The 23342-nt window shown below is 33.4% G+C and overlaps 1 protein-coding gene across 17 annotated transcripts in view; it reads left to right on the plus strand.

Moving 5' to 3' along the window:
• Nucleotides 1-1841: 1841 nt before the first annotated feature.
• The window catches only part of LOC134250039 (ankyrin repeat domain-containing protein 26-like), a 65661-nt gene continuing 44160 nt past the window's right edge, over nt 1842-23342 (plus strand). For 10 of the 17 annotated variants that reach the window (XM_062732386.1, XM_062732383.1, XM_062732381.1 and 7 more), the window contains exons 1-18: nt 1842-2133; nt 3904-4018; nt 7183-7356; nt 7832-7944; nt 8109-8203; nt 8565-8786; nt 9098-9201; nt 10173-10223; nt 11093-11162; nt 11844-12085; nt 12320-12403; nt 14387-14465; nt 16086-16106; nt 16554-16574; nt 20673-20872; nt 21624-21683; nt 21857-21904; nt 22124-22681. In XM_062732386.1, the coding sequence (XP_062588370.1) occupies nt 1913-2133; nt 3904-4018; nt 7183-7356; nt 7832-7944; nt 8109-8203; nt 8565-8786; nt 9098-9201; nt 10173-10223; nt 11093-11162; nt 11844-12085; nt 12320-12403; nt 14387-14465; nt 16086-16106; nt 16554-16574; nt 20673-20872; nt 21624-21683; nt 21857-21904; nt 22124-22681 (2478 nt within the window). In that variant the 5' untranslated portion in view covers nt 1842-1912. Of the gene's footprint in view, nt 2134-3903; nt 4019-7182; nt 7357-7831; nt 7945-8108; nt 8204-8564; nt 8787-9097; nt 9202-9607; nt 9629-10172; nt 10224-11092; nt 11163-11843; nt 12086-12319; nt 12404-14386; nt 14466-16085; nt 16107-16553; nt 16575-20672; nt 20873-21623; nt 21684-21856; nt 21905-22123; nt 22682-23342 lie in introns of all 17 variants that reach the window. The other 7 variants (XM_062732379.1, XM_062732389.1, XM_062732376.1 and 4 more) reach the window with 6 other exon arrangements.

A 23342-nucleotide genomic window follows, 5' to 3' on the forward strand; every position in this document is an offset into this window, starting at 1 on the left:
AAATTTCTTTTAATCTAGCCTTATTTACCAATGTTTATGTGCATGATTTGAAATTAGAAGTGATTTACAGTGTTTTCTTTGAAAAGAAACACTTCATACACTATGCATTATGAAACAATTGAAGTAAGTAGGAGAAAGTAAAGTCCAAATAATTGTAAAATTCATTCAAAATTCCTTAAAAGCCTGGATACCTATGATTTTTATTCCTAAAATGTATTTCTTGATCAATTATCAATTAAAAAATATGCAGTAGGTAGTTCAAATCGCATTTCCTGAAAAATTATTCGAGATTTACTAATTTTCCCTATACAATATGATTAAATTTAAAGATGAATTTTAAAGAAACACCGTGGGTAAATACATTTTAATTTCAGAATTTAGAGACATCTTTGTGAGCATTTTCAATTACTCAATGCCTGATTTTCAGAACCTGAGGATCGGATAACCTTAACTTTAAAGAAATACTTTGGATAAATTTACATAACTTTGTGGATTCAGAAACACTTTTATGAGTATTTTGATTACTTAACTGCTAATTTTATAAACCTGAGGATCGGACTACCTTAAAAAAAAAATTCAAGTTATAACGTGAAACTTTCGCGAATAAACGCGTATTTTTTGCATCATTACGCGTAACTTTCGCAAATAAACGCGCAACTTTTGCGTGATTACGTGTAACTTTCGCGATATAACATACGTTATATATAGCGTTATTTCGCTTATAAATAATATGCATATAAGAATGTTTCTAAGGAACCTCGATCTTGACTGATATGAACACGAACGCAGACGGGAATCTTTATGAATTTATTTATAAAATCTCATTTCCTATGAAGATGTACTGGAGAAATGATGCGAGAATACGATAGATTAGTTTTCTGAGTTTTTCAATCTGTTTCAAAACCTTTCCATTTAAAATAAATTTTACTATCTAGTACTTGTTTTTCAATTGTTGAATTAAATTTAGATTGATTATTTTGTTTTAAGGAAAATTTCCACGTAACACTTAGTTTTGTAAAAAGAAAAACAAATAACTAAAAATCATAGACAGTGGATCCTTTTTAACTGAGTCTGACATTGATCGATCGAGTAATTAACCCTTCCCATCATACCCGTGACCCCACTTCCAGAAAACATGGTACGTTCATGCACAGTTCAGTCCATGCAGTTTTATTTTGAAACCTTGATTAAGGGTATCCTCAAAAAATGATATATTAATTGCAAATCTAAAAGACACTCTCTCTCTCTCTCTCTCTCTCTCTCTCTCTCTCTCTCTCTCTCTCTCTCTCTCTCTCTCTCTCTCTCTCTCTCTCTCTCTCTGGTGCTCAATTTACATGTATATAATAACAAGATATGCTGTGCACAGCTATGTCATTATAATTAGAAATATATTAATATAGTATATTTTCCTTTAGAATCAGAAATGTACATCCTATACTGAACTGCATAATATTATAGTTTTTTTCCACTTTGAACAGTGATAACTTAATATATCAGCTATTTATGATAATTTGATCATTATTACTGTTTGTTTTTTTTGGGGGGGGTGGGGGTGGGGGTGGGGGGGGGGGGGGTGTAGCATCCCTTTTAAGTAGCTCCTCCCCCCCCCCCCCCCCCCCCCCACCCACCCACCACCCCCCATACACACACACACACACACACCTACTTTTATTTGCTTCCAACGCCTTTGAGAAAATAATTAATTTATTTACAATTTTAATAATTTATTGGAAAATCTTTTATCATCTTTTTCTTATCAATTTCAGAAAGCGCGCCAAAATATGTAATCGACATTCGGAACTTTTCTGACTTTTCTGAACAGACTTCCGATGTCATTTGTTTACAGTCATGGCCGATGTTCAAACCAGCAACAGCTTCTTGTGAATTTGAAAAGTAGTATCTACGGTCGAAAATGAAGAAATTTATTAAAACAATAAAGAAGAAGACACAGAGACAGGGTAGTTACGACCCACAGGCAGCTGGCTCTGAAGAGGCTACGGGAGGGACAGAGACTGGTTATGTTGTTCGAGAAAAAGATCTCCCGAAACTTCACAAAGCAGCATGGACTGGGGATTTATCCAAAGTAGTGCAACTTGTGAAAAAGGATACAAGCTCTCTTGACAAGGAAAACAGGTATTTACGGTCATTTCATTTTGTTTAAGAAAAAACAAGCGACATGCTTATCCCCAATAGTGGACGTAGGTAATTTAAAATACAGGTGTACATTTGCTCAGTACAACAAGATATGACTTGTATTTCATTGCATTCCGCTGTCATCTTTTAAGATAACGGTATGCTTGAGGAATTTGGATTGTTTTTCTCTAGTACCTTGTAAACATTTCAAAGACATATATATGTTTGTTGATCACCAACAGAACATAATGATCAATGTATTTAAATTTACGGGATCTGCATATTAGAAGAAATTTAGTCAATACTGAAATCTTTCGGGGCAGTTAAAAGTATTAAGAATGTCATTTCAATGAGTTTAAATACCTAGCCTTAAATTGTAAAGACATTCAAAATTAGGCGACACAATTACATACTCGTACTTTATGTATATTGTAACTGTTACTCAATGGATTGCACAAAAAATTACATTAAAGAAATATTAGACATTTTGCTCATACTGCGCATGTACATATATTTGCATATTTAAAATTTAGCGAAATTTTTGGATATTGGCACATACCTGATTAAGTGCTACATACTAAAGCGCCATATGTCATGTATATTGTTTTTATAAATGATTTCTTGGTGGTATTCATGAATTAAAACATAGTTGTCTGTGCCATTTAATGTTATAGCCACCAAAATATAAAACCTGCATTTCTAAGTGCATGAATGACAATGCAGTATTATCTGTGATTATTTAAAATATACAATTGCTTCAGTTTGCAACAACCATGCACAGTTACGACAGTAAAAATATTTAAATTTCCTGATTGTTAATCATGTTAATTAAACAGTCCAGTCCAATACGAAAAATCGTAATATTACTAAAATTCGTAATATAAGCAATTTCTAACTCTTGTAAGAGTTACTTCCCTTTTTTTCTGATACAACCTCCTTGTTTTGTTTCATCAGAGATTATATGTCTCTGGTTTCATCAAATCATCGTGGATATGCATGCATTTTCTTTGTTTTGATGCATTTGATCCAAGTGCATGCAGAGTCAGAGCCTAGTAAAAGTTGTACAAGTTATACCCCGTAACATCTCGTTGTTGGAGATGAGGGTCTGATTTTTAGGGTAGACTTCGGGAAAAATATAGGGAATTCGGGGATTATAGAACACTGTGACAAGTTTGAGGATACATTGAAGTTTTATGGAAAATTGTTCCCATCCCTGGGAAAATTCTTATATAAGAATAATAAAACAAAATTTTCACTCACCCATTACTATTGTTACTTTCTTCTTGCATTTTCATACTTTTCGATAGACGTCACTGACCGAAATGACCACGTGATACTAGTACCACTGGGGCATAATGTATTTCTGACGTCATACTTTCCTTAACATCATTCAGTTTCTTTCAATGCTTAATTTTGTCTTACATTATGAAAACTCCTAATATAGTCTCTCACAACTTGCTATATTACGAGTTTTCGTAATTTAACTATATTACGAAAAATAGTAATATAAGAATAATATTACGATATTCTGTAATATTACGATGTCTGGTAATATTACAATTTTTAGTAACATTACGATTTTTCGTATTGGACTGGACTGTTAAAGTATTTAAGAGATTTAACTATATTAAGAAATCAGGAATTAATAATACATGTATATGAATGTGCTTGCTATAAAAATATACAAATTAATATAGTAATCAAACGTGTTTTTGGAAACTAATTTCTGATTTAAAGCTTCTCATTAAAATATTTTGTATATTATAACAGGACTGCTTTGCATCTTGCTTGTGCAAGAGGCCATGCTGATATAGTGAAAGTTCTTCTAGAGTGGCATGCCAAGAGCAACATTGGGGACAGTGAATCTAAAACTCCCCTCCTTAAGGTAAGCTGGGGTTTCTCACCTTTTGCAAGATTTTCTCAAAAAAAAAAATTAATAAAAGAAAAGAAATTTAAGAACAATCAATGAAATGTCAATGCATATCCGAAACAATAAAAAAAGAGTCTGATGGCATTATATCAAATGTTGCACTGGAATTGATCATGTTTATCCCCGGGTATTGAATGAGAGATTAAGATGCATAAAAAGTTTGTCAGGTGGAATAAATAAAGCCACATCTGGTAGGTCATATTTTGTCATTAATAATAAATGACTGTTGAGGCACATGTTGGAGGTGTATGGAAAAGAAGAGCTTCCTTTAGAAATGTCAAATAAGGAAAATCAATGAAAGACACAAATCAATATTTAATTTACCACTGTCGGAAATTGTAAAAGGATGAAAATGACAAGATTGCATGGTCACATATAATAAGCCTGATAAGGGAGTAGATTGAATTTATTACTTTTGACCGATTTGGCCCTGAAGCATTTTCTCTACAGAGTTAGCATTAGACATGGAGAAGTCCCAAGAAATACCAATTAATTGTTTTAGAGATCTTAACCTGTTAACTGTAGCCATAACCAAGTAAATATAATGGAGAAAACATAAACTAAGGGTCACTGCGCATCTGTTTTTAAGTTCAGGACACTTAATAATTGATTTAAGATTAGATATAAAGCTCTGCATACAAAATCTTAGATATATTTATTCATCAATGTCAAACTCGAAAATGAAATTGAAACGATTAAACTGTGGTCTAACTTCACAGCATTTTTAACTGGACTGACAGCATGCCCGGATGACAACATTTTTTATTAAATATGTTAAAGAGAAAAGGGTTACAGTATATTAAGTTCACTAATCATATTATCTGTAATAGTAATTAGTACATGTATGTACTTAGAAAAGTTTTGATACTTACATAGTCCAAAGTCATATTTTCATTATTTGTTAACTTAAAGTTTTCTTTCAATGTTTTCATCAGTATATCATGCACCTACAATCTCAAGTCTTCTACATGCTTTCTCACTGGAGACATTATATATTAGTATATTAATATTTAATTTCTGTCATGATGTATACTGTTGGATAATGTGAATTAATTTCAAAGACATTAAAGTGTCAGTGTTCTGAAAACAGAATATTTTGTTAATGTTGGCAAGGATAAAAGACAATTGCTGGGTTCATCTTCTGTCCTGTTATCATAGATATTCATGTATATTAGAAAAAGTATTTTGATCTTGATGAACATGAAATGAACATGTTTACCAAGGACCAGTTACTAGAAATGAAGATTGATATTGCCAATAAATGATAAAGGAATGGCACTATGAGCATGATAAGATTGTTAAAGCTTACACCACTTTTGAATTAACACATTGAACAAAATAAGTAATCATGATAATGGATTCATATTAAATATAGGAGTGTAATAAGTTGATTATCATGTTATTATAGACATTCTCTTCAGAAAGTTCAATTTCATTAGCTATTTTGAGAGAGAAATGTCATAACTGTTATTCATGAATGGAATGAGACTATGTACAAGAGGAGTGTTTAAATTCCTCGTCCCAGTGTTTATTCTGGGGGTTCTCGTTATAGAATGTACTGTGATTGATTTAACATAAGACGCCACTCAATTCAATGTCATTTAAATGCTGTTCAATTTCACCTTTGAGATCTAATAAATCACCTTTAAAATGCCACTACTGTGATAATGAGATAAGTTTGTATCGGAACCTCTGCTAAATTCACCTATGATATTAATAAGTATACTTCATAATTATTAATACCTTTTGGATTGATAGATTTGTTTGGATAGTGTGTGAATATACTTTTCTTTGACAGTGTCACATGATAAATTTCATATCGATATTATTGCATACAATCAAATCACAAGTTGACATTAAGTTACGGGTATTATACACATATTAATAAATATTAAGCATATGTAATGATTTGTAATACCAATATGTTCTATTTCCACTATTGAAGAGTTATAGTTCTTAGTGCGCTCTTTTGTTAAAAAGTCGGAGAATGTACAATCTCGAGGGATTTCTGGGACAAACGTAACGTAAACATGTAAACAACATGTTGAATGTCGATGAACAAATACTAACAAAATGCATATGAAATATTTTATTGTTGTGGACTTTATTTAAATCAAGAGTGGAGATGACAAGAAAATTAATTTACTTCTATTGGTGATCGTGTGTATCTATTTATTGTAATGGTACATTAAAGACAATACACATACCTTGGAAATTTCATATTTTTTATTAATGGACGATAAAGTTAGGGTTTTCGCTCTCTTTCATATGTCTTTTAGTTCTTCTGTTATTTGGTTAGAATGACAAATGCACTAAACATTTAAAATTGGATTGAGACTGGCATGTTTTGTATTATCCGCAACGCCATGCTGTCCCAGTCAGACGACCAAACGCGCCTCTAATTCTGAAGAGTTCACTAATGGAAATACAACGTATTGAAATTATTAATAAAAAAAGAATATTCTCATATTTTGAATTAGTTATTTGAGATTTTAATTGCATGACAGAAATTTGGACATTTACATGTGATTTTTAGGAGATTATAAGCAAACATTAAAACACCTGTTTCCTCTTGTTCAACTTTCTGCCATCAGTATATTGATCATTTTGATGTTGCAGTTAATCTTGTGATGCAGCCTATTTTGTTTAATTTCATGGCAACCTTAGGCATGTGCAATTTTACTTTAATGACATTTGAGAAAACGAGTAGCATAATAGATGCTCTTTTTAATTAGCATTTTAATAAGACAAGTATTGATTCTTCTGCATTGTTCTAAAAGGCATGATGTGGAAGTTGTTCAACTCTGACATATATAATTGATAAGTGATATAAATCCCCTGTGGATTCAGTGGAAGCATATAGAATATAAACCCCCCCTAAAAAATTATAAAGCCTTGAATACATAAGATTTATGTCATATACCAGGTATTCGTAACACTACCAACCATACCCTACCTTACATCCAAGCAGGTCAAAAAAGTCGTCCCTAGTATTACCTTGGGACTGCTTTCTGTCTGGTTGGGTCTCTAAGTTGGCACTGTAAGATACCAAATATATAGATACAGAGAGCATATTGTGAGTGATTAAAAAATGATATTTTGATTTCTGCTTTTGGCAGGCTGTGGAATGTGGCCATGACGACTGTGTGAAGCTATTAATAGAACACAATGCCCAGGTGGACACGGTGGATAGGGAAGGTAACTCTGGCCTACATCTGGCTGTTCTCTACAACCATCCCAAAATCGTCAAAATTCTCACAGATAAAGGCGCCAATGTCAACATCAGAAACAAGGTAGGTTTTAATGGAAATCAGATGTAGGTTTTTACTTATAATAATAAGTAGCAGTGTGTATCTGTTTGTACGATAATGACTGTCACTCTTTGACTTTTAAAAAAAAATTTAACAGTTCTGTATGGGACTTTTGTAATTAAAAGCATTAAAAATTCAGGAAACATAGGTCAAAGAGTCTTTCATGTACACTGTACCAAGATAAAGAAATTATTATATATTATGTCAAATCATTTTTGAAGTACTTGTGAAAAAGTTGGTACATGTATACATGGTATAAGATTATGCAAAATATAGATGAATCTTCCTGCAAGTATACAGTAAATCACTCTCATAACTTGTGTTAGGAACAGATGATTTTGCTACATATAAGCATAGACTATTGTTTAAAAATATCACTTTTCAATATGCACCAATTTTTGCTCTTAACATGCTGCTATAATGAGTATTATTATTATAATTATGCCTTATTTTGTAGACTGAGGAAGGCCTGGCTCCTCTACACATGTCTATACAGTTTAAAAGGGATGAAATAACCCGGGCTTTACTGATTGCCAAGGCTAATCCAGATGTACAGGATAACCTAGGCAGGTAAGACAAGCAGATCCAGGTGTGTAGGATGTAGAGAATGTTTTCTCAGTCACAGAAATTAATTGTAAAATTAACCAAAAAATAAAATACAAGTTAGAAAGCAGGTGGAAAATGTATACATGAGTAATTGGAATTTTTTAGCAACAAGATCTTTTATTTTTCAGAACTCCATTAATGCTGGCGTGCTATGAGGGCTCCATTACTCCTGTCAGAATGCTGCTGCAGTTTAATGCCAACACTGTCATCAAAGACAAGAAAGGTCGGTTTAATTTGAGGTGTTGTTTTCACCTTTTTTGTGTGTGTTTACTATATTCATATCCATTAAACTGTTTCTTTTTAGCCCTACTCCTCAGGCCCCCCGGAGTGGGGGGACAGGTGACTGTGACCTACTTTTGAAAGTTTATGATTATGTTTAAATATCTCAGCTGACCAACCATCAGTCAAATCAGACAATAAGTCAAAAACAGTATACTAAAGACTCCCTATTTTTCATCACAGTAGGTTAACATGGATAATAACATGGACGTAAAGTGTTCAGCACTTTGCATGAATTTTTACATTTTTGTTTGTCTGTGATGTTTAGATTCACAAAGCTGTTAGCTGATTGGCTTGTTTTGTAGGCTTTACAGCTGAAGATATGGCTAACATGACAGGACAGTATGCTGCTGCACAGCTACTTAGTGACCACGCCATGAAGTTACGGAGGTCCACAGGGGGGAGTCTGGCAGGGAGTGTCACCCCTCGGGAGACCCCACGGGGCTCGATGGGACCCTCCAGTGCCTCCACCACCCCTAGGGATCCCTCATTGTCCCACTTCTTACCAGCAGACAACAATGACAAAGGTTTGGTCTCCTAGTGAACGATGTGTTAAGATAAAACGGTCATGACAGTTATGTTTAGCATTGCTTTGCTTTCTAAGGGAAAGGAAAATTGAAACAAATGTCCTTTGATCTGCACTAAGCTTGAAATGATTCTATTTCATCTTTTAAAATGCATAATTAAATTAAAGAAATGAATGGAATACAGATCATAAAACTGAGTTTTGTATTTTATGTTTGAAAATTTTGAATCTATTAACTGGAATACTGTATAAAGTAGAAATTTTTTAAAGTTGGTAAAAATAATTAGATTTTTGTAAATATTATTTAACTAGTTGAAGAGTCTGATGAGGAGAACACACAGAGCCGAGTTTCACACAGTCAACAGGACGACTCATGGGCGGACGACAGCGTCAGTCTCGGACTGGACAAGAAAAAGGTACCAGTTATAGGGAACTAGGGGTTTCTAGAAATGTAATTAGAGTATACGGAGGTCCATTAAGTTTTTAGGACTATTTAAATACATGTATATATGTATTATATCATAGATTTATCTGCTTACTGCACAAATGATTTCAAAAATTCTCAAACTACATATTGCTAGATGTGCATGATTTGATTTTTTTCAGTTCTGAATTTGCATGAAGGCACATATATATATACATTTACATGGAAACAAAAGACTTTATGTTTCTTGAGCTTGATTGCATGAAATGAATTAACTTTCACCTTAGATACTACAAAACTTTGTAATCAGTAAAAAGTTGATACTATGTAACTTAAGTGTGTGATATTTATAAGTTTTTAAAATACACACTTGTAATGCGTAAATGTTCACTTTGTAGAAAGTTATGCAAAATATTCCTGTAAGTTAGGACTGTGTTTTCTTGCTGCGTGAAGCTTTGATTTTTCAATACATGCAGATTACACGATCTAAATGCTAAATGTGTGAATTTTTACAATCACTTAACAATGCAAAGAATGTACACTTCTTTTCACATCTACACATTGTAATCATGGTAATTGATTTTTATTTGGCCTGATAAAGACTTGCAGTTGAAGGGATCAAAATAATATAAGAGTTTATATATTTCATTGTGGAATAGGGCATCAGAAAACTTGTGTTGCAAAAGATAAACTGTGAAGATATGAGAATTTGTAAAATATGAACAATCAATGACAAGAACAAAACAAATATTAAGTGCTTGTTGATTTGAGTGGTTGCATGTTAAAATTGTATTAATCTTTACAGTATAGAATTATACTCATGTACATGTTTATCATATATATGCTATTACATTGTTTGAATGCTACAGGATTTTATTTGATTTGCATCAAATGTAATCTACTCTATATAAGTGTACAGTGACCATTTTATAGATTTAGTTTATGCGGTATTCTTGTCACTAGGGTAGAGACGATGACTCAGACCTGGGGGCGGAGGATTTGGGCGAGGCAGATGTAAGACCCCCGTGTCGTCAGTAGACATGCCGATTTTCTTGTGACCCTATTCCTTTGTTTTATATATTTCCTTTTTTCCTGAGGTCTCACTGTTAGATATTGTTTAGATTATAGTAATTTACATCGTGTGTTTGTTTTCTAGATTTTTCAAAATTTTATTTTGAAAACTGCAAAGCTAAGATTTGATAATTTGGTAGAAATTAAACATTTTTTAAATGAGGACAAAGCACCAGCACTTTTAAGCACTTGTTTTTCACTGAATTGGTATCTGAAGTACTATTACACAGACTTGGAAGTGGTTTTCTACACTTAATTTATCTAGTGAAAAAATGTTTTCTTTTTTTTTCCAACACTCGGATCTTAAATGTTTGGTTCACACTTTCTAACCACTATGAGTTGTGCATTTGCAATACATTTAATTTTAAAATATTGACTATTTTACCTAAAGACTGCAGTTTCTTTATTGTCAGTGGTGTATTGAATCAAAGGACTGTAATGAATAATTCTGTGTTTTAATGTGAATTAAACTCTCAAATGAGTACTGAATACTTTGAATTTTTGCTTTGTGTTGAATTAACCCCTTTGCAAATACTTATTGATGAAACACAGTGTTCTATTTTATAAGCTAGCTCAGTTTTAAAATTGCTCATATAGGATAAGAGTGAAGTGGGTGAAAATAAACATTCCAGTATGCAATGATTATATTTCATATTGTGGTGATATATGAAATATGCAGTTATGTAAGTAGTTTAGTAATTAAAAGTAATGATGAATAAAAGTAACAAGCATATAACCACAAGAAATGAGATTTAATATACCACTGTGTCCATCATATCGTCATATAATACTCACCTCTCTTGCATTTGTAGGAAGACGTACCTAAAATTAGCCTGGCTGCCAAACTTACAAAATTCCCAGACAGTGAGGGAGAGGATGAAGGTAAGTTACTAAATAAAGCCACATGCTGTAGATTCCTTATTTTTTGCCAGTACTTATTATTGCAAAATGCCTATTTAACGTCAAATCGTGAGAACAATAATTCACAAGTGAACGATTCATCAAGATCGAGATTTTACATTGAACGTTCAGCACCATGAAAAATAAAAGCTAGTGATTTTATTTCATTTTTACACCTAATACATGATGCACTCCAAAAATACTTTTTACTGGATTTTTTTTCCCTTTCACTCTTGCAAACAATTTTTCTGCTTTTGAATGTGCCCATTCATAGTTCTGTTTTAATAAGAAATTAATACTGTGTTCTTTGAATTCAAAACATTTATAAATTTGCTCACTTGTGAAAATGGCAGGAGGAAAAAAAAACAGGGACAATTTTTTCCCCTCCAAATGGCATGTACTGAAAAATCAAAAATCACAAATTTTCGGGGGGGGGGGGGGGGGGGTGTTATTTATGTTGTTTTCGAGGTATGACGAGACCAACAAATTCATATCCATCACAAAATGTAAAATGTTACATACATAAGTAATCATTAATTCTTGATCCACGAAATCAAATCTCCATAAACCAAGAGATTTTCTTCAAACCACGAAAATTTGACCCAACGAAAATATGTGATTTTACGGTATACAAATTAATTGACATATTCTATGTAACATCAGATGTGGATGAAGAAGATTATGAAGAAGACCAGCAGGTTCCTCCTCCATCACATATTCCTGGGCGACAGCAGCAGAGTTCGGTCAAATCCAACCAATCACACACCTCCATCGAGGACAACATTCCTTACGATGAGGAGGAAGAGGAGGAGGAAGAGGAAAACAAAGAAGAGGAGCCGGGGAGGAAAAGAACACTCACCGCTAACAGGGTCTCCTTCAGGGACGAGTCAGAGATCAGGGAAATTGTAAGGGGCTTTCTTAGTACAGTAACTGTATTATTTTTTTCCTTAAAGCTACGGTCATAAATTTCATGTACTAGATTTTTTTTACGAATATGAATTTACTTGAATGTAGGTTTGGAAGATTAATTGCTGTGCAGAAGATGAAAATCAAATCTTTTATGATGGTAAATTGCTTGACTTTTATTTTTTTGTGAACTTGTTAATTAATTATTGTGATGATCTTTCTGATTGGTTCAGACTGACGATAACGACACTACAGATATTGAGGAAGATGAGGAATCGGGTTCTGGTGCCAAAAAACCCAAACTGGACAATCATCAGGTAAACCTGTCAGAACAGATCCTAGACAGAGATACAAAAGTGTGGACATCCCCATAAGTCAAGTACCGTATATACTCGCCTATAAGTCGGTATTTTGGGAGTTAAATTTTGGTCTAAAACTCTATGTCCGACTTATAGGCGAGTCATTAAATAATTATTATTTTCTGGAAGGCGAAATGCACTTTTTTATTGCCATATCCAACTAGTATCGAAGTCTGGTTATATATATTATTATGTATGTATACTTAGATTATACAAAAAGTTCAAGTAATATTTATGCCCCCCTTCGAAGAAGGGAGGGCATATTGCTTTGCTGCTGTCTGTCGGTCCGTCTGTCGGTCGGTCGGTCTGTCGGTCCACTTAGTTTCCGTTCATTTTCTTTGCAACCGTTGCACATACTGAAATGAAATTTGGTATACAGATATATCACATGAATATCTAGGTCAAGTTCTGTTTTGGGTACAATCGCACCATTTTTGACAGAGTTATGTCCCTTGGACTTAGAAATATTTCAATTATTTGTAGTTTCCGCTCATTTTCTTTGCAACCATTGCACATACTGAAATCAAATTTAGTATACAGATATATCACTTTAATATCTAAGTCAAGTTCTGTTTTGGGTACGATCGCACCATTTTTGACAGAGTTATGCCCCTTGGACTTAGAAAAATTTCAATTATTTGCAGTTTCCGCTCATTTTCTTTGCAACCGTGGCACATACTGACATCAAATTTACTATACAGATATATCACATTAATATCTAGGTCAAGTTCTGTTTCGGGTACGATCGCACCATATTTGACAGAGTTATGCCCCTTGCAGTTTGAAAAAATTCCAATTATTTGCAGTTTCCGTTCATTTTCTTTGCACCCTTTGCACATACTGAGATGAAATTTAATATACAGATTTATCAGATGAATATCTAGGTCAAGTTCTGTTTTGGGTACAATCGCACCATTTTTGACAGAGTTATGCCCCTTGGACTTACAAAAAAATTCCAATGGGGGGGGGGGAGGGGGGCATAAGTGTTTTACAAACATCTCTTGTTTATTTGTATTTTAAGTGTATATTACTTATTTGTTTCATATGTATTAAAATCAAATGTTATAGTCATCTCGAAAATATTAATTGAAACCAGGTTAAAACATCAGTGAATTTACTTAAAATTATCAACCAAACGAGTCAAAAGGTGGTACCGACTTATAAGCGGGTCAATGACAAATTTCTCAAAAATCACCTAATAAATCCAACCGACTTATAGGTGGACCGTCCGGCCGACTTAAAGAGGAGTATATACGGTAGCTCAAATCCAGGCCTAGAGGCCAAGGGGCCATAAAACTTAAAAACTTTAAAACTTTAGTGAGCTATTTTTTGGTCTTAGTCTCACTTTTACTAAAAGAATTAATTATTGGAAAAGTAAGACTGAGATCACAAGAGAGTTCATCCAAGTTTTATGGCCCCCATGCAGGCCTGGTCAGACGAAGATACGTGAGTAGATATAGAGGAATATAAAGAGCCTCGGACAAATTAGAAAAGACTTCAAAATACTGTAGATCACTTAATTTTCGCGACACCTTATTTTCGCGAGATCGTCATTGACTCTTGATTAGCGAGACAAAATTTTCACGAATTGTGGTTATTGCTCTATATAATCTTAAGGAATATTATTATATGCTAGAATTAAATTTTCGCGAACACACTGTCTCACGTAATTATGCGAAAATAAAGTTCTCACGAATTAAAAGTGATTTACAGTAGATGAGATTATTGTAATGCATGTAGTGGGCAGACTTATATGAATATTTATTGAAAGGTTGAGAAATTGTTGGACTGAATTGTAAATCAGATTTTGTTCTTACAAATCTCTCTGTGTCAATATCCTAATCTGTAAACAGTATTTTGCAGTTGTAAAAATAACTAGTACATGTATAATAAATGTAATATTAGATATGATATTAACGGATTTAAATCTTGTTTTTTAAGACATCTTCATCGGGATATTTACCGACAGGCGTAACTAATTTATCTCCATCCTTGGACTTTGACAAGGAGAAACAGAGAGGTAGGGGAAACATACTATTATAAATTCATTCAATTCCAAAGTTTAGTTCTTGTGAGAAGAATTTGATATAAAGTTTTAGAATTTTGAATATTTGAAATAAATATCATGATAAAAAGATACAGTCAAACTTGTCTTAGCGGCCACCCGAAATCAACGGCCACTCGCGGTCAGCGGCCACTTTCAGTTCCCCCCGACGACTTTTACTATATATTTTAACTGGAATAAACGGCCACCTGTGTAACGCGGCCAGCGGCCACTCAAATCATCACCCACAGCCTTATGGACACTGAAATAAGCGGCCATTTCGTCACTTGTTGCAATTCTGTGTCGTCTTTTTAACACATTCGCTTGGGTAATTATATGCTCGATAGTCAATTTGAACTATTAAAGCAATTAAACAAATTACTTCTAGATACGCTGAACTTAGTTTGTATTAGTGAAAAAAATATATTTCTCCTGTTAGACCATTTTGTAATTATTTTTTAAGATGAAAGTTTAAAAGAATTGAATTACAATTAATATTTTTCCAGATCTAAAGAAATTCAATCTTAAAGCTTATACTTCTACTAGATTTTGTACTTTTCGATATTAATTCATCATTACCTTGAATGTTTACTGAGAGTATGTGACCTAATACAGGGCTATCCATATTTTAACACCTTTTAGATTTTGATTCCATGTAGAAACCCTAATTGCTACTCTTGTGAAAACAAAGTGCATGATTATCTCGTGAATTTCACTATCAAGAGACGATCGATAGGGATTAGTTACGCTCTACTCCACAGGACACCTGTGTTGTAGAATGATTTTCAACTGCGTAAATACACCTCTGTCAACTGGTTAATCTTATTTGTGTGTCTATCTATATTACATAGAAATTCTGACAGCTTTATATAAATACAAAGACCAGACTTTAAAAACTCCAGCAAGTAAGGTAATCGCCGATTAATTAAATGGGGGGGGGGTTACACTGCTGAACATTACTTAAACTTGCTTAAATAAATTTCTAGACTTTATTTTATTTACAAATGCTAATTAAAAGAGTTTACTTAATATTTCAATGTAAAAAATCACACTGAGGAATGTATGACGTTTAACTGATATGTAGGTTCAGAAACATGCACAAACAAAGTAACAATTTGGAATTATTTTTTTTTTTTTTTGAGCATGAATTAATATAATTATATACACCTAAAAAACTTTTGTGAAATTTACCTGTAACAGTTTAATTTTCTGATTAATTAATTTAACTGTAGTGCTTAATGTTGATTATCTATTGACCGACTGGCTATTTTGAGGGCAAACTGGAATAAGAGGCCACCTGTCTTAAGTGGCCAGTTTCCAGACTTCCCAAAGGTGGCCTCTTAAAACAAGTTTGACTGTATATCGTTTTTGATGTTCAATTAAAACTTAAATTTTAATATTCGACATATATTTGTCGTAACATCTGTCAAAATAACAGTTATAAATATCATGATATACTCGTATATTTACCATGTTTACATTTTATAACAATGGTTTAGAAGATGTAATTTAATGTATGTATATGAAATTATCTATTGAAATATATGCATGCATGTGGGAAATGTACTAACAGAATGACTTGTGTATGTTTTTAAGGCATCTTGAGCAAGCAAAGTGGTAAATAGTTCGGTGTTTTATGCTGAAGTGAACTAATATTTCTGCCCTGTGACTCTTTCTGTAAAAAATGGTGTGCCCTGTCTCCATCTAAAATTTGTTTATTCTCTCTTGTTAATTGCATAATACAGTTTTGGTTATATCTTTGAAAATAAAAAAAATTGTTTAATATTTATTTTATGAAAAGGATATTTTAGTTTTAAAAATATAAAAAGAAGACCGGGTGCCAAAGCATGCAATATTGAAATTTTTTATGCATGGAATGTACTTTGCAAACTGCAAAGAAAGTGTTGCAATAGTAAAAAGAAAGCATGTACCTCATCCACATGACGCAAGCAACAATATTTTTTGACTCCCCTTTTCCTTTTGTGAACCTCTTAGTTTTATAATCCCCTTAGAGGACCTCCTACATCATCTCTTATTGATGTTGTTTACATTGCATGTTCACAGCTGATGAAAATCAGGGCAAAGGTTGTATTCTAGATTTATTCTGGATGTAGACTTTTCTTTTCACATATCTTTTAAATTTTTATGTGGCCATGGAGATTTTTGTACCAGGTTAAATTTAAAGTAAAGAGTTCATTTCTCATACAGGATATTTGCATTTATGTTTTGACTATACATGTAGGAAATCAAAAGTAATAATTTGTGAAAATAAATGCAGTGAAGTTTGTATAAAGCATTTTTAGCTCACCTGAGCTGAAAGCTCAAGTGAGCTTTTCTGATCACCCGTTGTCCGTCGTCCGTCCGTCCGTCCGTCTGTCTGTCTGTCTGTCTGTCTGTCCGTCCGTCCGTCTGTAAACTTTTCACATTTTCAACTTCTTCTCAAGAACCACTGGGCCAATTTTAACCAAACTTGGTACAAAGCATCCTTGGGTGATGGGGAATTTAAATTGTTAAAATCAAGGGCCAAGTCCCTTTCCAAGGGGAGATAATCAAGAAAATACAAAAATAGGGTGGGGTCATTAAAAAATCTTCTTCTTAAGAACCACTGGGCCAGAAAAGCTGAAACTTATGTGGAAGCATCCTGGGGTAGTGTAGATTCTAAATTGTTAAAATCATGACCCCCGGGGGTAGGGCGGGGCCACAATAGGAAATCCAATTTTTACATAGAAATATATAGGAAAAAACTTTAAAAATCTTCTTCTCAAGAACCATTTGGCCAGAAAAGCTGAAATTTATGTGGAAGCATTCTGGGGTGGTGTAGATTCTAAATTGTTAAAATCATGACCCCAGGGGGTAGGGCGGGGCCTCAATAGGGAAATCAAGTTTTACATAGAAATATATAGGAAAAAAAACTTTAAAAATCTTCTTCTCAAGAACCATTTGGCCAGAAAAGCTGAAACTTATGTGGAAGCATTCTGGTGTTGTGTAGATTCTAAATTGTTTAAATCATGACCCCCGGGGGTAGGGCGGGGCCGCAATAGGGAAACTATGTTTTACATAGAAATATATAGGAAAAAAAACTTTAAAAATCTTCTTCCCAAGAACCATTCAGCCAGTAAAGCTGAAACTTATGTGGAAGCATCCTGGGGTAGTGTAGATTCTTAATTGTAAAAATCATGACCCCTTGGGGTAGGGCGGGGCCACAATAGGGAAATCAAGTTTTACATAGAAATATATAGGAAAAAAATTTAAAAATCTTCTTCTCAAGAACCATTTGGCCAGAAAGCTGAAACTTATGTGGAAGCATTCAGGGGTAGTGTCTAGATTCCAAATTGTTAAAATTATGACTCCGGGTGTAGGGCGGGGCCACAATAGGGAATCCAAGTTTTACATAGAAATATATAGGAAAAATCTTTAAAATCTTCTTCTCAAGAAGCAATGGGCCAGAAAAGCTCAAACTTATGTGAAAGCATTCTGGGGTAAGTGTAGATTCTAAATTTTCCAAATTATGACCCCTGGGGTTGGGCGAGGCCACAGTAGGGAATCCAAGTTTTACATTGAAAAATTTGAAATATATATTGAAAAATCTTTGAAAATCTTCTTAAGAACCATTGGGCCAGAAAAGCCGAAACTTATGTGAATCTTGGGGTAGTGTAGATTCTAAATTGTCCAAATCATAACCCCTGGGGATAGGGCTTGGTCACAATTGGTATTACGAAGGGGGGAATCTGTTAAAGAACAGCATGGCCAAAGCTTCTCAGGTGAGCGATGTGGCCCATGGGCCTCTTGTTTCTGATAAATGATAGATCTTTGGATAGAAATTTAAATTAAATAACAAACATCATTAGGACAAATGTAGAAATGAAATAAGTCTGTTTTTTTTTTAACATTTCCCTGGCCACATGACAACATGATTTTTGCACCAGATCCCTTAGTAACCTGACTGGCTTTTTTGCTGTTGTTAGCATGTAGCATGTACCTGCTTCTTGGCATTTATGGATTTTGATTTAGAATAGAGTAAATCAAGATTTCTATTTAAGGACGTTCGATCCTGATATTTTGAGCGTATTTCGCACAGGTCCTTTATTCATAAAATTAAGCATCATTTTTAGGTTCTAACAATAAAACTGAATTTTACAATGCAAATTAAACTATGTTCAATGAAAAAACCGCGATTAAATTCCACTCAAGGAGAATTAAGCTAGGGACTATATTTTGTGGCGGAAGGTTTTTTAGACGAAAATGGTCAGTTTTTTCCATTTGAACTATAACAGTACTGTTAATTTTGGATGCCTATTTTTCCATGCTGGTTGCACACAAAGCTGTTTTTTGCAGTGAAATATGTTATACTGGTTCTGAAATATCCATTAAATTATTTCTTATGAATTCTATCAACAAAGTGTGACAAATATAGTAAATATATTCTGAAAATCCAGAAAAAAAAATTGAGCCAAATTTAACGTAAAATTCACACTTTTTTAGTAATATCTGAAAATGTAAATCATATACCCCCACTTTTGATGTTTTTTTCTAAATATTCAAGATAACTTTGACCTATTTGCTTAAAATCAGAAAAATTTTAAGACTTTAAAATGATTTTCTTGCTTATTATATTTTCAATGTCGGAAAAATCACATTTTATTAGTGCAGAAAGGTCAAATTATTGATTATGCAAAGCAATTTGAAACTTTTTCTTAGTCACAATTTTTAAGTGTCTTTTTTAAAACAGACTTAGAGTTCATTTTGTTTCATGCTTTAATTGGATAAAAAGATTGGAGGGAAAACGTCAAAGATGTAATTTTTAATTAAGACACAAATTTCAGTGCAGAAAGGTCATATTAAATGTACTGTAGCGCTAAAAGAAGCATATTGACCCCCATTTTTTGATTTGAATTTTAATTAAGCTATGTATGTAAAAATTAAAAATATACTTGGCAAAAAAAGTTTAAGACTTTAAATATCAGGATCGAACGTCGTTAAGATTTCATGGTGTATGATTTGTAGTTGGTTTATTTACATGTCTAGTACTGTAAGTTTCATTCTTTGCCATTATGACATAAATTTATTTAGGTTGTATTAATCAGCATTGTAGAGATTAAAATAACTTTTTATAACTGTTGTCGATTTTAAGAAGAGTTAGGTTTTACATCTACCTCCTCTAATGAAAATAGTCCTGTTATGTTTTAAAACATGCATGTGTCCTTGCATGTGCAAGAGACATGGATACATTTTTTATTGGACCTAGAAAAAGATGTGACTTATGCCATGTAAGCATATGTTTTGTTTGGATCTTTTCATGGATATTAAAATAGACTCAAAGAGAGTACTAACTAAAGTAGTGCATGGGAAGCTGAATGAATAGCAGTCAGTTATTATATCCAAGGAATATTTGTGAAATTATGCTTTGATGTAAAAGAAATCACATTCTTTTTTTACAAAGGTGGGCTCTTTGTTATCTAAGCTTCTTGAGTGTCTAGTAGTACATTTATTTTATAATAAATATTAGTATATAGCTAAGTTATAGATTTTGGTCTAATATTTTTGTGTGTTTTTTTTATAATCCACACTTCAATTGAAACATTTTTCACAATATAATTTTTTCTTAAAATTTGTGTCATAAAAATTAATGTGTGTCTAAGTCACTGCACACATGTGGTCTTTTGATCATTAATTTTATCTGTCCTTTGGCTCTTAGATTCTAAGTACTGGGGCTGTTTTCTTGATTTCTGAAGATACAGTTAAACTTAGATATCTTGAACTCCTATAACTTGAATATCACAGATATGTCAGAGTCATTTGGAAGTCCCAACTCCCATATTCTTTAGTATTTGACTCTAGATTTGTTGAATCCTCAGATACATATGTACCTCGAACAATTTATTTCTGCGAGTTCAAGATATTGAGGTTTGACTGAATATTATTGATTAACAATTTTAATAAAAGATATGTCAACCATTAAAGGTACAGTGGAATGAGTCTAAATACATTAGAACAAAACTACTTTTGAAATCATATTCTCAGGTCGTAGTCTTTAATTATAATATTTTGATGATGGAAATGTTTTAAAATTGAGATAATATTTAATTCTTTTTTATGCATGGTTAGAATAATTATTCCCACTTGAGTGATTAATATTTTCTTACACTTACTTCCATGTTTTATTTGATCCCTAACATTTTGTAGCTTTCTTGGCTGACCTTGGTATAGACGATGATGTGGATAGTGGTCCAGAGATCTCCGAGCTGTCTGATGAGGAACCCACCCTCCCCGCGTCCCCACCCCCCAGAGTCACGGAGGTGGACCCAGACAATCAGGAGAGTGAGTGGGACTCCACCCATCCCTCCATCACCCCCCGGCCAGGGATACTCAAAAACTGGAAACAGGTCAGAGTCTGGGTCAATCAGCAGTCATTTAAAAAGCAGCTCAATTATTTGTGTTATTCAGATAGTATACAGTAAAACTTGTACATAACAAAGTCACTGGGACCTTTGAAATTAATTCGCTCAGGGATTTTCCACTACCACGTGTAGAGCCGAATATGGGCCCCATTCCCAATTGCAAATTCCTTCCATTTTCCCCAAATATGGTCAGCATGTGTTCAATTTTTTAATGCACAAAAACTCTACAAAGTTAACTTGATAAAAATTCATGTGAAACAAACATGGTCAGGTTTTAAATCTGAATGAAATGAACAAAGTTTTAGGAAACTTGACTAAAACTTAATAATAATTAAATCTATTCTCTGAATTATAGTTCTGAATAATAATGAAGTAAAAATCAATTTTATTCATTATAAGTGTTTATTTCTTGAAAAACATCATCCAATAAAAATTCCCAAAGATTGATAAAATGTCGTTAAATTCCCAATTGTAAGGGCCTGTGCCCCATCCCCAAAATGGTGTGGAAAATCCCTGTCGCTATATCCGTAATTCATTATATCCTTATAAGGAATTTGTTAAATTTATTTAGCTGGGGATCTAATAATAATATACATGTATCTTCGCTATATCTGTGAATTTGCAATATCTGTGTTCCTACTAAACAAGTTTTGCTGTAGATATATTTTTTCTATCTACGGTACCTGACTTTTGTAATGATGATGTAAGTGTATTCATGTATTACATTTAATTAAAGGCAAGCCAAGAGGAGGTGGAGAAAAACACAAAGAAGAAGATAATTACACCCAGATCTGATGTAAGTTTGTTATCATATCATACAGCTATATTGCTCAGATACTTTGTAATTTTAAAAGTTCAAAATCTGACTATCAATGATGCTTGAATTTAGACTGTTTTTGTATTGTTCTATCCCCTCCATTGTTCGTATTCTTCGAATTGTTTATTTATTGCATAGACATTGTGTTACAGGGATCGGAGTGGGACAGTGACCTAGAAAATGAGGCGGACCCTGATCAGGTGAGTTGTCAATAGTGTGTACATGTTTGTAAGACCTTTAGGTTAATTATGACAGGTATTTAGCATATCAGGGAAATGAGAATGTTCAAATTTATTAAAATAAATAGAAATTTAGATCATACTAACATTAGGTAGAAATGCATGGGAATGAAAATTTTGTTTGATTGCCAAATGTTAAACGTGTGTTCATTATGTACCATGTTGACTTGGAATTGTCAGGAAATTGAGGAGAATAGTCAAGTGAAGGCTAGATATGAAGTGACACACTTTGACGAGGATGACGATGGTTTGTCTGACTTTGAGGAAAGTGAGGTCGAACTCAAACCAAAACGAATCGAGGTCCACCGAGATGGTACCTTAAAGGAGGTCAAGAGGGACGGAACCTTACTGGGGATAGGGGATTCCCCCATAACTCTGGACTACACCCCTAGTGATGACTTTGATATGAATGTCTCACCCCTGGAACCCTTCCAAGAGGAATCAAATAATGAGGTGGTGGACTTGACCATAGAAGACGAATCCCCCAGGGTAGAGGTCATGGGGCTTGATGAAATCCCAGTGCAGTTAGAACCAACAGCTTGTGACAAAAATGAGGAACTTAGTGATGACCCAGAAACTGACCACGAGGTGGCCCAGGTGTTGGCCTCAAGGTCAGGGGATCAGGTCAAGGTCAAGGACAAACCTCAGCCTAAGGATTCCCCAGAGCAAGTGCCATCAGATGAAGAGGTTGAGAGTTTAAATTTGATGGTGTTGAAGCACATTTCTGCACATAGACAGGTCTAGATCTATTTTTGTTTCTGTCTGCTGTGGTAATACTAGTTTGCAGTGTTTGTGCTAATTTATCCCTCTGTTTACCTGTGCTGTGACAGTCTTTTAACTGTATAATGTTGTTTAGTATAACACTGATATGTTATGTTGAGGTGGTTTGGTCTGGAATGATAATCTTGTAGATTTTGCTACTTGGGCACCCTTTTTTTCTGAAAATCTCATATCTGTGTGAAAATGAACTACTGACTCTCCTCTTTAGCTACACATTACATGCACTGATGCATAGACACACTTTTGGTTGTGAAATAATCACATTACATCAGAAAATATTGTGACAGATGTAAGAAATTAACCAAGAATACTCATGGAAAGTACAATTGTAATAGTTCCTAGATTTATGTTGAATCAAGAGAAATATACTTTGAAAAATAGCATAAACATATACTAGTATTACATTGTTGAAAGAGTGTTTCTTTTACCATAAAATCAAAAAAGATGTTTAGGTCTGAGATCATGGAGATACATATATTTAGTACCCAGAATAGAAAATGATAATGTACTTTGAAAATAAACTTTTTTCACCACATAATGTTTTATTTTAGATCAAGTTCTTTTCTAATTGCCAATTATTAAACATCCTCTAGTCTTAGTAACTAAGACCTTTGTTACT

The sequence above is a fragment of the Saccostrea cucullata genome, unplaced genomic scaffold (assembly GCF_032062105.1).
Source record: "Saccostrea cucullata isolate Sc308-1 unplaced genomic scaffold, CSIRO_AGI_Scuc_v1 ctg2442, whole genome shotgun sequence".
In the NCBI taxonomy this organism is placed as follows: Eukaryota; Metazoa; Mollusca; class Bivalvia; order Ostreida; family Ostreidae; genus Saccostrea; species Saccostrea cuccullata.